The sequence below is a fragment of the Cyrtonyx montezumae genome, unplaced genomic scaffold (assembly GCF_038088225.1).
Source record: "Cyrtonyx montezumae isolate F1298 unplaced genomic scaffold, pur_monq_1.0 scaffold_8, whole genome shotgun sequence".
Taxonomy (NCBI): Eukaryota; Metazoa; Chordata; class Aves; order Galliformes; family Odontophoridae; genus Cyrtonyx; species Cyrtonyx montezumae.
In genome coordinates this window covers 56315446-56332283 of record NW_027072089.1, presented here as the reverse complement: position 1 = coordinate 56332283, position 16838 = coordinate 56315446, and the positions used below count along the sequence as shown (strand labels likewise).

The following is a 16838-nucleotide window of genomic DNA, read 5'->3' as shown; positions in this document are numbered from 1 at the left end:
GCATTATTATTATTGATGTACTTTCAAGACTGATAAGGTTTATTTGTTTTCCATATTAGAAGTTGTTAAAAATTCTCCCTAAAGATCATATTACCATTAAAACAAAAACAGAGAAAGAAGTTTCTCAAACTAGTAATTCTACCCATAACTATTAATATTCAGGTTTGATAGAAATAGTATATTTTCATATAATTTTATATATTTAGGATAACAATTTTCTTGTCCCTTTCTTCAGTGGTTCAACTTGTTTAGACTTGCTCTCTTTTTGCTTTTCAAAAAAAATGCTGCTGTGAAAGAAGACTGAGTGGCAAAATTATCCATGCTTATCTAAAGGGTAGGAGTCAAGTGGATGGACAGGGCCAGGCTCTTCTCAGGGGTGCCCAGCAACAGAACAAGGGGCAATGGGCACAGAGTTGAATACAGGGAGTTTCGAATGAACATGAAGAAAAAATTTTTTACTGTGAGGCTGTCAGAGCACTGGCACAGGCTGCCCAGTGAGGTTGTGGAGTCTCCATTTCTGGAGGTAATAAAAATCTGCCTGGTTTCCTACCTGTGTAAGTTGGCTTAGGGAGCCTGCTTTGGCAGGGGGTTAGACTAGATGACGTCCAGAGTTCCCTTCCAACCCCTACAGTTCTGTAATTCTGTGAATAATATATTTGCAATGTGTCACTACATACTTACTACTTTAAGAAGTTGATGTCAGACAACCAGGAGAAAATCAAGATCCAATGAAAGTTAAGAGCAAAACTCGTTTCATAATATGAGAAGAAAATAACCCACATTCCTAGCAGTTTTCTTCTACCTTCAAAGACCAACAGATATTTCCAGCTGCTTTAAAATTTTTCTCCTGTTTAGTCAGAAAGTATTATTTCTGTGAGCTAGCAACACCTGACAGATTAGTTTTATGGGCCACTATTACAGCCAAATAAACTTTTTTAATTGTAATTGTATGAAATTTTGGCAAAAATCAGCTCCCAGTAGTATTCCTATACTTGAAAGAACTGTCCAACTGTTTATGTTTTCCTCATATGATTAATGGAAAAATAGTTATCAGTTTTCAAAGACTGCCCAGTTTATTTATCCAAAAAGTTCACATTGAAAAGTACAATACTATCATCCAAGACACAGCACAGCTTGGTAAAATCAGGTATACCTTTTCCATTTATTACTTACTAATTTGAGATCCTTGGAGGACAGCTTTGTAAACCACTGATTATACTCCAGAGCAGCAACTATTGGTATTAAGTCTCTAGAAAAAGAAAAACACTTTTACACACATTTCATATAACTGCCAGTTTTGGTCATTTGAAACAATCTCTTAAGTGCTCTCCTGTATCTCATTTCCTCTGTTCTTGCAATGCTAATTGACTGCTGTCATCATTACAGAAAGCTTTGCATTCTCAAAAAAAAAAAAAAAAAGCACTGTGAGCAGCTGTGCATCTTACCTGTAGTTTAATAAAATTTTTTGACTGGCCAACTGACATCTATTCTAGCATGAATTTTTAAACTAGAAATTTGTCTGTGCTGCCATTCCTACATTTTCTTCATCCTGTGACATATTTAAGCTTCTTAATCACCTCTAATTATAATTGAGTGTGATGCTAAAAAGCTTTTTGGCAGTCTGATGATTTAATATAATCCCATGACTGAATGCTTCTAGAGAACATCTCCTTGTCTCAACTCTATAGTAAAATTCCCCAAGGAAGCAGGAGACCTGCAAAAGGATAATGCAACTTTCAGCACAAACCATCCTTAATTGTAAAAGGGATTTCACAAATGAAATTTTAAATTATTCTCATTTTCTTTATTCCAATCCTCTTAATTTGATCTCCTCTCCCTCTATTGAGCTTCACCAATAACAGACACTGATAAATGTCATGTCTGTCTGCTACCCCCAGCAGAATCATTTATCCAGCACAGGCAGATGAGTTAGCCTCAATAGTTACTTAGAAACCACTTCAGAATAAAACAAAGATGTAATACGCGTGAACGTTTCTGACTAGCAAAAAGATAGAGTTATCTGAGCCTGAGTTCTGTGGAGAGAAATTTAAAAATACTAGCTTTTATAAGCTACTACCACCTCTAGCACACCATTAAGGACATACACTGGTAGAAATTGATCTGCACCAAACATACAGCACTTCTCATATTTTTCTTCCTCCTCATCAAGGTAAATACCAGACCAGCTGAAGGCTCCATCATCACATCAGTGGAGCAGTGCTCTTTATGCTATGATAGGAACCTCTAAAAGGTACAGGTAGCACCACTGGTGCTGTTCCTTAATAGGAGAAGAGGGACAAGGAGCAGTGATGTCTGGGTGTAGGTGGTTACACTGCCAGGGAGCTGGTAAGCCACCCCAGACACCAGCAACAGCTCAGTACCCTGGGGGCATGAGGAGGTTTCAGGCAGAGAATGCCCAAGGCCATCCTTTTCTCTCCTCTCCTCCCCAAGCCAGGGATGAAAACAGCTGAAGGACTCAGGGATGTTTAGATTTAGTGGGAAAAGCTGCTGCATTTTCAAGAAGTTAAAGAGACTGCTACAGCAGGACAAGAATATTTTAAAATAAATCAAGCCTGCTGATTTGCAAATTCTCATCTTTAAATAGTTTAGTCTTCTGCAGTATCCAAGGCCTGTTTGTTCAAATTTCAGACATACACAGATACTGACATAGCTGTAATACCAACAGCTAAAAAAAACCGAAACATATCGCACACTTCCCTCCCTTCCACCCCACATGTCTGAAGATAGTGGAACATCAGCCTTGTCTGCAGTATTCTGTCTGGAAACCATGGTCTATCAAAGAACAACTTCACTTTACAATCTGATTTTACTGAGGAACTATATAAAGTTTAGTTTTCCATTTCATTTAAATTTTTGAAGGTGTTTCTTACCAAGGATGGTCCTTGAGGCACTTAACTCCGCTCCTTGTGCTTTATGTAAGCTTGCCTAACTTCACTGTACTTCTCATTGAGTTTGCCTTTTCAAATGGTATATTGCTTTTTTTCACTCTATTTCTATCAAATCCTACTAACAATGATCAGAATTATTTTGCAATACAAGAATTATGCTAATGACCACATCTAAAAGCAGGGCCTTCTCCTAACTTTCCTTCACCAAGCTATGTTAAGTTGCTCACATTTATTTATTTGCTTGCTAAACTATCATCTAGAATAAAGTAAGGTTTACAGAATGTAAATCTTTGCCATTTTAGAATGAAAACAGATTGCTCTTCTGGAATGCAGAAAATCTCTCCAAGCTTTAGCAGTCTTCAAGCTTTGCCAGTGGCTTTGCATTTTTTCAACAATTTCTGTCCCCCCACGTATTTAAGATGACAGGAAATCTAAATGGTGCAAATTAAAAAAAAATCTAAATAATCACACATTTCTGACAACATAATATTTTCAACATCCAAATTTTTGAATGCTAAAACATATCCAACAGAAGAAAAAGTGTGCTGCAGAGTTAAACCAGCCCTATTTACTTTGAGTTGATGTTGTTTTTTGTTATACAGTTATATGGTTCAAAGCACAACAAAACTTCAGATAAAATCTCAGAAGTCACGTTCCCATGTGGCAAGCCATGTTATGCACTCTAACTGTCAGACACTTTGGGTATTTAAATTCATCTATAATCGATTCCATCCTGATGCTGATCTCTAACAGAAATGTTTTACATGAAAAAACACTGTTTGTTTTTTAGCAATGCAGAACTCGTGTCCACTCAATTTAAACCTTCATCCCACCTCACTTCACCTCACTACACAATGTGAAATACATAATTTCATCAACCTCAAAAATTATGTGGACAAGATATATACAAGTTTCTCAAAGTCCAAAACACATGGGCACATTGTTAGTTTGAAGCATCCTCACTTTGCTAAATAACTGACAAAACACTTGCCAAGATTCTTGAATTAATTGGGATCTCAGAACCCAATTTGTATTTTTACTGAATAACATGTTTTTGACCTCCTACAACATTGTTTTAAACCTTTTTCTCAATTCCTGCCTCAATACTAAGCAACAAAATGGATGTTAATGTGTGTGATTCTAAAATTGTTTTGAATCTCTGGACTCACATAACCATCCAAGGCTTAATAAAGATTCTATTAACAATAAATTTACTTTCTTGGTGATGTGAGTTTTGCAAGTTATACTTCAGTTAAAACATTCACTGAACTAACAAATTCACAATTCCATTGTCCTAAAGCCAACTCTTTTGAAGCAGCTGAGATTAGCTAAATACTTAAAACACTTCTGTTTTTCATTAAATAGTAGTATTCTCACTCCTAATAACTTATTCAAATATTTTTTACTGCAGTACCTCTAAATCACTAAATCAAAAGTGCTCCATATTCTTCTCACTCATTCAACTTGCAATACAGTTAAGTGTTCTTAATTTCTTATTCTATTGTTGCTTGTGATATAGAAACAAAGAATGGTTCAGGTTGGAAGGGACCTTAAAGCCCACCCAGCTCCAATCCCTTTGGAGCACTTCAGGCAGTGCTGCTCCCCCACCAGCTCAGGCAAGTCCAGGGCCCCATTCAACCTGGCCTTGAGCTCCTCCAGGGATAGGCCACCCATAGCTTCCATTTAGGCACTGGAAGACCACAATGAGGTCTCCCTGAAGCCTTCTCCTCCTCTTCTTCAGACAGAACTTCAACTCTCTCAGTCTTTCTTCATAGGAGAAGTGCTTCAGTCCTCTGATCACCTTCATCACCCTCCTCTGAACCCATGCCAATAGCTCCACATCTTTTTTGTGTTGTGGGCCCCAGCACAAGTAATTCTTTCCTTACTTTCTCTCAGCAATTCATAACTGATCAGTCTTGCTACAGCTGTCATGCATTAGTTACAGCTCTATAGTCTTGCTTGAGTTACCTCTGAATAAGCCAACACAGGTAGTAACTTCACCATGGAATTAACCATAGTGACTGTAAAAGACACCACAGATGCTGAGTAAGTATATGAATATTTGTTTCTTTCTTTATATTTTTGCAAGTTTGCATACTAGCAACCTTACAACTACAAAGAATGCTGTGCCAAAATACTCTCATTTACTTACCTCCAAGTTCAGCCTTTCTGTTACAATATTTTAACATTATACCTCAGACAGATTCTTAATTCTTCCCCTGGACCTCTTCAAAGAAACAAACACTGCCTTATTTACAGTTTCTTTAATTTGTTGTTTTTCTTGTATAATGACGGATTTTAATTCAGACTCGTTTCCATTTCTTCTTACTTAAACATCTTCAGATTCAACTTCCTTAGAATCCAATTTTCTCAGCCAGATAAAGACAGTAAACCAAATACAACACTTAGCTAAGTTTCAGCATCTCATAGTAAAATTACCTTAATTAGCTCCTTTCTGGAAGTACACATTTTTGATCACATCTTTTGTTAGTGGAGAAACTACTGGCTGGGATTCAGCTGAATAACTTAAACCTTCTACTGACTTGCTAAGAAAGTAATTTCCTTTAGAATATACACTATGAGAAAGACTGTAAAAGCAAAGGCTGTCTAATTTCCTTTTTTGCTTAGCATGCCAGATGTAGTTGCATGTATTCTCTGCTGAATTTGAGCTCTTATATCTGCCATCACAGGAAAAAAACTAATCATAATAACTATCTGCTAACATTTTGGAGTGCTTCCAGTAGCAAGATATATTTACCCTCAAAACATGTTCTTCATGGGACTTCTGTGCAAAACCAGCATATTTGTTCTGAAAACTATAAACACTATAGATGGTCATTTCAGATGTTTAAGGGACAGCTTTTATGGGACTACATCCCTTCAGCAAGGGCAGGCAAAATCTTCTTGAAGGACAATTTAAGGGACAAGGAAAGTTTGCTAAGTATTAGCATGATTATTACATATTATTTACCTGTGGTCAAGATGGCTGAAGTCTTGCAAATTCAACTCCCTGGTATCTTGTGTCAGATAAATTGTGTCAACGTCCTGTTAAAAATACATAAGCAAATACATATTCATCCTACTTTTTTTCCCTCTAGAGTATTATGATTTATCTGCCCCTTCATCATTGGTACAGTTAACTGAAATGAGCTCCAGTACAAGGCATGTACTTACCCACTGTACTTCTTCTCTATATGGAAATCCAAGCCAATCACACACACAAGCATACATCTGTGAAAAGCCTCCTAGAAACAACACAAGAGAGTATTTAACATGATAGTAAAACAAAAAGACATCTAATAGCATACTTTAATGCTTGAAGATATAACCAGCCTTCCAAAACTCACTCTCCTTTTCTCTCAGAAGGGTGTCCATTGTGTTGCAGAAAGAAAACTAAAAGAAACTGAGACTGTCCTATACTTGTAATACCCGTCAGGTTGCAAGAAAACCTAAAATAGTGCCTTTACCTACCAATCAGTAGTCTACTCCATACTAATTACACCTTAAAACTAATTACACCTTTACAAGCTTCTACCAGAAATAGAATTAGACTTCCTGACTCTGCTATTCCAAGCTTTTTTTTATATTTGAGCATTCAAATTCATTCTCACCACAAGGTCCAAGTTCTGCCACTGTCTGACTGTCCCACAATGCCTGGAGATTAGCCAGTCTTTCTGAAGGCTCCATTGTTACTTTTTTCAGAATCCTCCTAAATGTAAAGGGGAAGAAGTATTCAAGATTTAAAATATATTTTAAACCTTTATCATTACACGCAGTCAGTATCATTCATTTTAAGCATGTTTTTAAGTGACTATACAGCAAGAATTACTATCTTTAACGCAATTCAATTCTCTGCTTAGAAGTCAAACATCATGAAGCAGACTAGCAGGAGCAACATTTATTTGTCTCTTCCTTCCTTCCACTAATTAACACAGCATCTACTGGAACAACTAAGTCCATTGCTGCAACAAGGTCACTCAAGCTACGTAGACCTATGACTCTCAACTACAAGAAAGTTGCCAAAACAGGAAGGAACCACAGAACCATAGAAGATATCGGCTTGGAAGGGACCTCTAAGATCATCTAAGTTCCAACCTCCTGTCATGGGCAGGGCTGCCACCCACCAGATCAGGTTGTATAGGACCCCATCCAACCTGTTCTTGAACCTCCAGGGATGGGGCAGCCACAGCTTTTCCAGGCAGCTGTGCCAGCACTTCACCACACAGTAAAAAAAACCTTTCCCCTGACATCTCATCTAAGTTGCACAGAGATGTGGCAGGAGACATGGCATTACTGACTATACACAGAACTACTGTCATCTACTACATGCACTTATACGGTGAAAGCAGTATGCTGCTAAGAGCCACAGAGCATGCAGAGTAGCATCCAGGCTCCGCTTGAGATACCTAGCTCTAATCTTTGCAATTTGATACTATTCTTCCTTCTCTAGGTAAAACCACAAATACTTCTTGGTTTCAAGAAAAGAAGAAAATGTCCTCTTCTGAACAAGAGAGCATCCTCAATTCCAGAATTCCATAAAACAAATGGAAAAAAAAGTAAGAGATATTATTAGGAGAAACCTCTTTCCCCAGTCTTGCCTGTTCTGGCCTTATATTATCTGCATAACACCAGTGCCCTCATTCTAGAAAGCTATGCTGAGAGGAGAGAAATCTATACTACTATACAAAATGCTCCAGCAGCATTCTCCAGAAAGCCCAGACAAAGCAGGTACAGGGCTCAAGGTCTCCACAGACTCACACAGCCTCAAGGCTCTCCACACTCTCCTTTTATTTGAATTTCTCACATCATTACAGAGGTTTTACAACAATTTTGTTTACAAACAAAAAACACTCATGAGTGAATGAAGAAAGAACCTCACCTCTATTAGGGCAGTGAATAATACTGAAAGAGAGATAATGTGGAAATAAAAACAAATCCCTCCCACACCTACAAGAAAGTTAAATAATGAAGACGCACACCCAAAATGAAACATGTAAATTTAGGCTGACTGCTTATATCTAATGCCTCTTTAAAAAGTTCACTCAAAAATAAATGTGTCCTGAAGAACTGAAGATGTGAACCATCTTCTACAGTATTGCTAACAACTGGGAGCTGAAGAGAAATAGAAGTAGAGCTGCATTATCTTGTGGGAAAGGATGAAGATGAAACAAGGGCAAAGAAAAGAAAAGAAATTTTTTGAAAAAAACCCACTGGGAATTGCAGCAAGATTATAAAATTCAGAGGCAGAGGATAGCACAAACACAAAATAATAATAATAATAAAAAAAATCAAACAACAAACAGAAGGTGAAAACAATGCAGAAGGAAGGGGGAGAAGCCTTGAAAAGCAAATGTATGATTCAAGGAGGCAGTTACTCCACAGAAAGCATATGACAATGTCCAGGGCTCAGCAATGAAGCTCACGATCCACCTGCATGAAACATTTCAACAATTCAAAAATGCAAAGTAAACAGAACCTTTTCCTGCACACACACAAAAAAATATATATATATGTATATGTATATATGTAAAAACAACCCACAACCAACATCACAGAACAAAACCTACTGAAGAATACTCAATGTCACTGCTGTTTACAGGGAAAAGAATAAACTAAAACAGAAAGCCACAAACTAATGCGTTTCTGAGGTTGGAGAGGTAATATAAAGAAAAATGAGAACTTATGGCTCTGAATTACCTGTATCGACTCTTAAAAACAAAGGCTCTTTTGACCCTACGGAGCATGCCCCAGCTATGGTCTGCATTGCCTCATAGTTCTGCCATATCCTTCAAAAGGCCTAGATAAAGGCTCAGTGCCTGCCTCCTCAAGGCGTTTCTTCCTGATGCAAGGACAAAAAGCAGCAGCTTGTCACCCTTACACACAATCTGCTCATGCTGCAGTTGCCCTGCAAGGCACTTACACTGGAGAGAGTCCAGGGAATATCTTCCTGAGGCAGGTTCCAATGTGCGCCAGCACCTCATTCACATCCTCCGAGGACGCCATCTTCATGGAGATGCTGCACTTCTCAGTTTCCATAATTAGCTGAAAACAAGAGGGCACGAGGGCAGGGACTGGGTGTCATCTCTTTCATAACCATTGGAAAAGGTCAGCACTGTGAATGCCAACTGAATGCTTTGCATGCCAGCAAAGATCTGCTAATCTTTAATACATGACATGACAAGGATCCTGGTAGAGTTTCTAAAGTTCTTAAACATACCAGAACTGCATTCTCAAACTTTGCTTTTCCTAACAGTGCCCTGCTTCCCACGGGAATCAAGGCTTCCAAGGATCATGACCTCAGTTAGCACTTCCAACACCAAGAACTTTTCACACTATTGTCCTGTTTTGAATCACTTCCCAGAACTCCAGGAGAAGTGAGTGTAGCCTGACAGGAAACTATTGAGCAAACAGAGTCTTCATCAAGTAAAAAGTAAAAGTCTTTAAGAGCTGCAGTTCTCTGGAAAAGCTCTCATGCTTTGATCCATGCTGTTTAAGAAAACATAAGGGTAATGCAATGTCTTATTTTAAATGAGGCAGTAACTGAGCTAACATAACTGCTCACTGTCTGAGGAATATGTGCCTCAACTAGGGGGAGAAATAAAGCCTCCTACTACTGGTCTCTGCTATATTTGAGTGTTTAGAATCACACTGGATTACTGTATGAATGACTCATCAAGTGCACTGCTGCTCTTGGCTCCATCACAGGAAGCCATGAAATTCTTCTCCAAAAAGTCCATGTCAATTTTTTTTAGAATAGACACAGCATAAACAGAGTAAGAAGCCTACTCCTAGCACGAGCATTGTCTCTATACACTTTTGTCTTCCTCTGAAAAGGGACACTGTGCAATATGTAAGAGAAAGTAATTATTTTTTTAAATAGTTCCTGGGGCTCTCCCTTTTAGTTCCCAGCTCACATCTAGGGCTGTCATAAGGAAAACTCCAAAAGAGGCTGCATTAACCCAGAAGCATACAGACTGACTCCTGTCAGAGAGCTGCTGTCACTCACTGAAGAGGAACCAGTGGACTACCTCCAAATGCATTCCCTCACCACCAATACTGCTACACCGTTTCCTCTGCCACTCTGTCCAATTGTTATCTTAGAGTTGGAAGTACTTCATGGATTTCTGGGAGATGCCTAGTGTGAGAATAAGACCTTCAGGTACTGGGAAGGATAACATGATGTTTGCAGGAAAGCTGTAACATCACCATGTGCCCCTGCAAGGAACTATCACAGGTTTTACCTGCCTTCAGTTATAATCCTTAGATGTTCGTAATACAAGTGGATGTAATCAGGCAAAACTTCATAAAAAATTTCAGCAGCAAAATAAGGCTGCAGAAAATCAGGACCTTTTCTCATAAAACCTGCTACAGCAGTGACTGACCAATAACAATTATCATTAGCTACCATGGCCTTCTATTACCTGAAATAAATAAGGCCACAAAACGACAGTTTTCTAAATGTCTCTCCCATAAAAAAAGTAAACTTCTAGACTTTTTTTCCCCCCTTTAAAGAATGCTTCAAAAAGCCAGGTTGAAAATGTAATGTTTAATACAAAGAGAGATTTTCAGAGTTCAAATAAAGTGCCAGATGTTCCTACGTTTTAAACTCTTTAAAAGACAAATTAACCTGAAACACACGAAGTCTTTGATACAATTGGACTGTCAAATCTTGTCAACATGTTCATATTATGAATGAGCAATATATTAAAGGCATTGTTCTTCCCATTATCTTCTCTTTGACATTAACTTTTTTGGGGGACACATAACCAGCTGTCAAATATACTTTGAGTTATATGCAGAATAATTCACAGAGTAGGCAATCAAGAGTAGTTTCTGTCTGCAGTGTGAGCAGTAGCTTTTGGTTTCATCACAAAGGTGTATAGCACAAAAGGCATTCAAGCTTGCATAGTGATGATTGCAAGACCAGCCACTGGTGTTCTATCATCTCTGAGAAAATACACATGGGAAAAATGAAAACTTTTTCTGCTCCAACTGATCTATGAAAAAGAAGTATTTCTTACCCCACCTGCACAACAGAACCTGAAAAAGGACTCTGAATTCTTATCACTATTGACAGACTTCACAATCATTGTGGACCTAAGTATTCAAATGTGCGGTGTGCTCACCAGATGGAGACACCTACATGATAGAGTACAACCTTCTTGGCTGGAACAGATTTAGCACTGAGTACACAAGTACCTTTTATCTGCGATACTGCTGGCGTTAACATACATCAGTGGGTCACAATCTGATTTCTGAAAACACTCACCTGACCTGGCTTACAGGAAGTTATTCCTTGGATTTCCAAGTAGCTGAAGGTTAGTTCTAACTGCAGTTAAAAAAGAAAATGCCGCATCAGTACAAACACTGTCTTGTTTTAGAAAGCGCTGATAATTTCAAATGAGGTTAAAAAAAACCTTGAGTGGGGCTACTGTTGTTTTACATTGTTTTCTGTAATTGACATTGTTAATATTTGATGATATTTTGTACTCAAAGACCTGTTTGCTAGTTATAGCTTCAGTTTTTAAAGGTTAAAGGGATATCACATTGGACATTTACTACAAGCATACAACTTTTAACATTTTCTGACAAAAACATAAAAAGCAACATGGTTTATATAACATCCTACTGAATAATTCTTGCGACTGAATAATCATTGCATAAAATACTTGTGGCATCATATATTAATTCTTTCAGTAGTTACACTGATGACAGATATAATTTCTTTTTCTGCAGAGAAGCTAAAGGGACATACACACATACTATATATAAATATATACACCCATAGTGCTCAAGATCACTGTACAGCACCTAGAAGTTTGACAGGAAATAATACATTGATTTTTTTCCTGACTCAATTATCTGGAGAGCAGCCAGGATTTGCAGGGAAGAACAGTGGAGGTATTAAACCCAAATGGACCTTGGAAGAGGCAGGAAAGCCACTGTCCTGAGGACAAATCTAAGGCTACATGGAGTTTGCTAAGATCTAATTTCATAGCCTCATCGACAAACATATCTTGGCAGCTCAGATACACAAAGCAATAAACCACTTGGAGTGAATCAAAACTATAGGGTAAGACATCAGCATAGTCATTCCCTTTTATTTATCATTAAAACCACTGTAACAGAGCAGCTTGTTTTAATTGTGTACATCAAGTCTCACATATTTCATGTTATCCTACAGGATATTAACAGATTAACAGACAGTACTTTCAGGCTGACTAACAAATACCATGCTATAAAGGCACTTCTCCAATGCTAATTAAATTAAACAATTCAACATACATCAGAGCCTTTGACACTTATTTATCCAAGTCACAATGAAATGCTAAGAAAAAAATTTGATTGAAATCCTTCACAATTTGCAAATTATTTAACTACCAAATTTTAGCAAAGCAGAACCTTATGTGCAAACCTATGTGTGTACACACAATCAAAAATGTTTCTGCTCCTGAGAACAGCTTACATGAATCCTCACTCACAAATTAACTCTGCAGACTTCTTGACTAGAATTAGCAAATGCCAGAAAGTATGGTCATCATATTGTGACCACAGTCCTTGCTTTGCACCCAAGCCATAGGCATAGTGCAAAACGTGTTCTACCTGAAATAATGAAATACTTCCTTTTATGGATTTTTCCACAATGCACAATGTTACTTATTATCTAGAATTGTTCTAAAAAAATCCTTTTAAAAATCTACGAGTGTGACTCACTTAGAGAACTATAGTTAAAAAGGATAATTTCACAGTTTTCAGTTTTTTCAATCAAAACTTAACGCTAGCACTAGAAGAATGCTTCAGAAATACTGTGGGTCCATGACAGATCCAACTTTTATTAATGTTGCAACTATATTGTATACAGACTGTAGCCAGAATTAGTAGGCATTAAGTGCTGCTCTTCCTTTCCTATTAATCCATCTAGATTAGTGGAATGAACCGATTGGGCCACAGCACAAAGCACAGTAATATCCACGCTCTAATGATATTCATTTGAGTGGATATTATACTTAGTCAGCCTTCATCCCTTTAAGCTTCCATCCTTGCTTAGTAGATTAAACAGGGCACACCAGCAGTGTTTAAGAAAAGGTGAAGCTTGCAATCCATCACTCAATATCCACCATCTCTGAGCATACTCAATTATGTAACAGTGCTTTGGAGTAACAGAGTGTCTTTGCTGAATGTTCTCAGCTGCCTTGCTAGGAGTGGCTGTATTCTAGTTGTGAGGGAGCTCTCAGGCTCAGAAAGCTGCTGAGCAGCTTCTGAAAATATTACAGACCTTGGAAAATTCAACGAGTTCTGTTAGTTCTCCTACAAAAGCATTTTCACAGAGTAACTCTGGGCCCATCAGGTCCCAGCACAGCTCCAGCAAGGTCAGCCAGAGCAGGGTGCCCAGGCCCACAGGCAGGTGGTATTCTGGAGATCTCTGAGGAAGAGACTCCACAGCCTCCGGGCAGTCTGTGCTAGAGCTTGGTCATCCTCACAGTACAGTTGTGCTGCCTGGTGCCTATACAGAACCTTCTGTCACCCAGCTTGCACTGTTTAGTTTCAACCATCCTAACAATTGTTAAGATATATTAAGTTTAGTTTTGATACAGATCACAAGCGCACAGTTGCTTCTGATAATCTTTCTTCTATTTATTACCACTAAAGTCACAATTTTACACATGCAGTGTGTATTTCAGATTTTCATGAAAACATAATTAAGTTCTTGAACTAATTAAAAAAACAACAAAACTTAAAGATGTCTGTAATTCTGTAATTACAGACCAAGCCTTCACAAGCTCTCTCATGAATTACGATGGATTTGTTACGGATTACTTAATAGGGTTACCACCAACCTTGTTTCTCATACTGCCATCACAGTGACATTTCAAATGTTCATCATGACACTAGTCACTAAGCTCTGTCTGAAAACCAGGCTGTAAATCACTGTCATCCAAAACCCAAGAGACAACCCAAGACATCTATGCTATAGAGATGTGGTGATCAACTGAGGGAAATAAATTTCAGCAGGCTTTCACACCTGATCTGTACCTTAAACTATAGATAAAGGCTGGTCATATTTAGCAGTAATCATAAATTCTCTTACAAGATTTTCAGTTATGTTTACTGATCCTTTTTATTTTTTTTTTCTATTAAGTGTATCTACATACACAAATACTTATGCACACCTGCATATACAATACATGAACACAGATCTATACATATATGTAAAATACAACAAAATAGAATACAGGTCAAAATTATATTCACTGATTACAAACTGGACGAGAGAAGATCTTCCAAGAAAGTCATGATAATTCACATGGAAATAAGCTTTCTCTGCTTCAATCATCACAAATTGTTCCAGGAATAATAATAATTCAGTAATCTTTGGTGAGGCAGGTTGTCAAAACAGTGGAATTTAATAAAACAATATGATTTCTGTCTCCATGTCAACTATATTCCTATTTGAGGCTAGAAACTCTACGGGGCACACTGTCAGTTGACTTGTTTATCCCACTATAAAGGTCATCAGGCTCACATTACAGTTCTTCAAATTGATATTTCCAGCTTAATTCTTCAACCCACCTGCATTTCTAGAAGTGAAAATTCTTCTGACAGTTTATGTAAAGTGACAAACTCACTTAAGATAGATATCAATGGAAGCATCATTTCAATAAACTTAATGCTATGTACCACACCTTTCATTATAACATTCTTGAACAGATGCACAAGAGTAACTAAAATGAGCTAAACTCACACTGATATCAAAAATACAGAACAATTGTAGAAACATAGTAGCTTTACCTTGGTGGGAATACGAGATGTTAAAAGAAATGCCCGACATGATGCCAGCACCTGTGGGGAAAATAAAAAGAAATATTTCATGTATCAGGAATATTATTTAATAATCTCTTCTACAGAAATCCTGAAACCAGAATGAAAAAGTCTTCAGTAGCAAGCGTAAGTGACAATTCCCTTTGCAGTCATATATTGAAAGGAAGCAAAACTGGGCTCTCATCCAGTACAGCAGGGTGAATAGACCGCTGCAATCTGGTCATCTGTAAACTACTTAGTGTGGCATCGAGCTGGAAGAAATTTATTTCATCAGTCTCTTGAGAACGTCTAATAGTGATCCTAGTGACATTTTAAAAGGAAGAGAGGATAAGAATTCCTAACAGGAACACATGCTGTACTTAAACATAACTAAAATACGCAACATAAACTTGGTGTTATTAGTCATACATGAGACTACAAGCAAAAAATGACTTAAGATACATGTGATATGTTTCTAGAGTAACAATGCAAAGATTTTGTAGTGACACCAACTGCATTTCTTCTCTGTCAAGGACAACAGGAAAACGTGATTAGATTAGTGAGAACAGTGAGTGCAGGGAGAAAACACAATGGTACTGAAAGCTTTTGGATACTATTGCCAAATCAAATGCAATGATATATAGAAGTACCACTTCATTTACCAGTAGCACAACCTGCTTACAAATCCCAAATCCTGTTAAAAAAAAAAAAAAAACAACAGTGAATCACTTTGCAAAACTACAGTAGTGCTTCTAATCTACCTGCCCACGGAACAAGTTACCACTGGCCATATTTTTCCCCAGCCAAAAAATGTGAATCCAGTTTTCAAATCCAGATTCAAACATAGTTGCCCATAATATCTGTATGCAACTCTCCTGGATTCTCTGCAGAGGATTAAGCCCTCAATCACACCCCACAACACTGCTTACAAATTGTCTCTTTAACATGACTACACTAAAAAGAAGCATCCCAAGTAACGGAAGTGCAAAACAAGTAACCAGTAGACTGGAACACTGTTACAATGGAAAAGGATGTCCCAACAGAGATACTGGAACATATCCCCATGTGTTGGATGTCGCCAATGCTAACAAAACTGAAGCATGCTCGTGCCTTAAGGAGATGGATTTACACACCGAGAGAGGATGTAAGATGACACTCCTCATTCATCCTGTAAATACATGGTTCTTAAGCAATTCAGCTATACAATTAGAAACACAGACTATGTTTTCTTCAGTTTTCATAGCTAGGACCATCACAGGCAAAGAGGAGTTGGATTTTTACAGTCAGTCAGAGATAAAAGTCAGCTATCTCCATAAAGTCTGTATTCCATTTTGACAACAGGAATAGACTTTCTTTCAAAAATGCTGGAATTGACCAAGAGGAACTTCAGCATTCATCACAGTTTCAGCTGCCACAATCCATGAATATGTATCCTGACCTCTGACAGGATCTGTTCTAGCTCATTTCTTGTTTGCTTTTTTATTCTCTTCAAAAAATGTTATGCAGCATCTGCATTTTAACATCAATGTTTTTGCCAGTGTTCAGAAACAGGGTAGCCTCTACTTCAAAACCAGCCCAGACTTGTTTGATAAGCTGAGAACAGTAACAGTATCCTAGGCTCTCTTTCTCCTTTGGTATGGGCACAGCTCATAAACAAATAATGGCTATCAAGGCACCCATTAACCCATTTTGCTGTGGATAATGCTCTGCGTCACTGATATTATTTGCAAGGGCAACAAACCACATATCATGAGCTCCTTAAAGGAACCTATCACCTCCTTTTCCTTCCCCTGTGAAATACTACACTGACACCAAAGGCACCAGAGGTGTTCTCACTCTCACAGTTCAAGTCCCCGTTTAAGAGCCAGAGTAATTTTGTGATGGAAGTCCCAGGTCTCCGTGCATTCCTCTAACATAAATAATGAATATGTGCTTAATTACACAATCATTAAGGGCTTTCCGAAATATTCATCAGTGTTGGATTCTATGAATAGCTAGATTCTAGATTTCCTGGAGTTTTAATTTCTTTGTATAAAGAAAATAAAAAGATAAAGGTAGCCCCTAGCCACTCTCTAGCAGCTCTCAATCTTTTAACTAAGAAGATTCTGCTCTTCTTGTGCTTAGTTTACA

General features: G+C 37.8%; 1 protein-coding gene across 3 annotated transcripts in view; it reads right to left on the bottom strand.

Moving 5' to 3' along the window:
- Positions 1-16838, bottom strand: part of CARMIL1 (capping protein regulator and myosin 1 linker 1) — a 175518-nt gene that overhangs the window by 84103 nt on the left and 74577 nt on the right. For all 3 annotated transcript variants that reach the window (XM_065753098.1, XM_065753096.1, XM_065753097.1), the window contains exons 3-9: positions 14700-14750; positions 11179-11238; positions 8830-8951; positions 6521-6618; positions 6084-6154; positions 5881-5954; positions 1174-1249 (exon numbers count right to left, since the gene is read on the bottom strand). In XM_065753098.1, coding sequence (XP_065609170.1) covers positions 1174-1249; positions 5881-5954; positions 6084-6154; positions 6521-6618; positions 8830-8951; positions 11179-11238; positions 14700-14750 — 552 coding nt within the window. The remainder of the gene's footprint in view (positions 1-1173; positions 1250-5880; positions 5955-6083; positions 6155-6520; positions 6619-8829; positions 8952-11178; positions 11239-14699; positions 14751-16838) is intronic.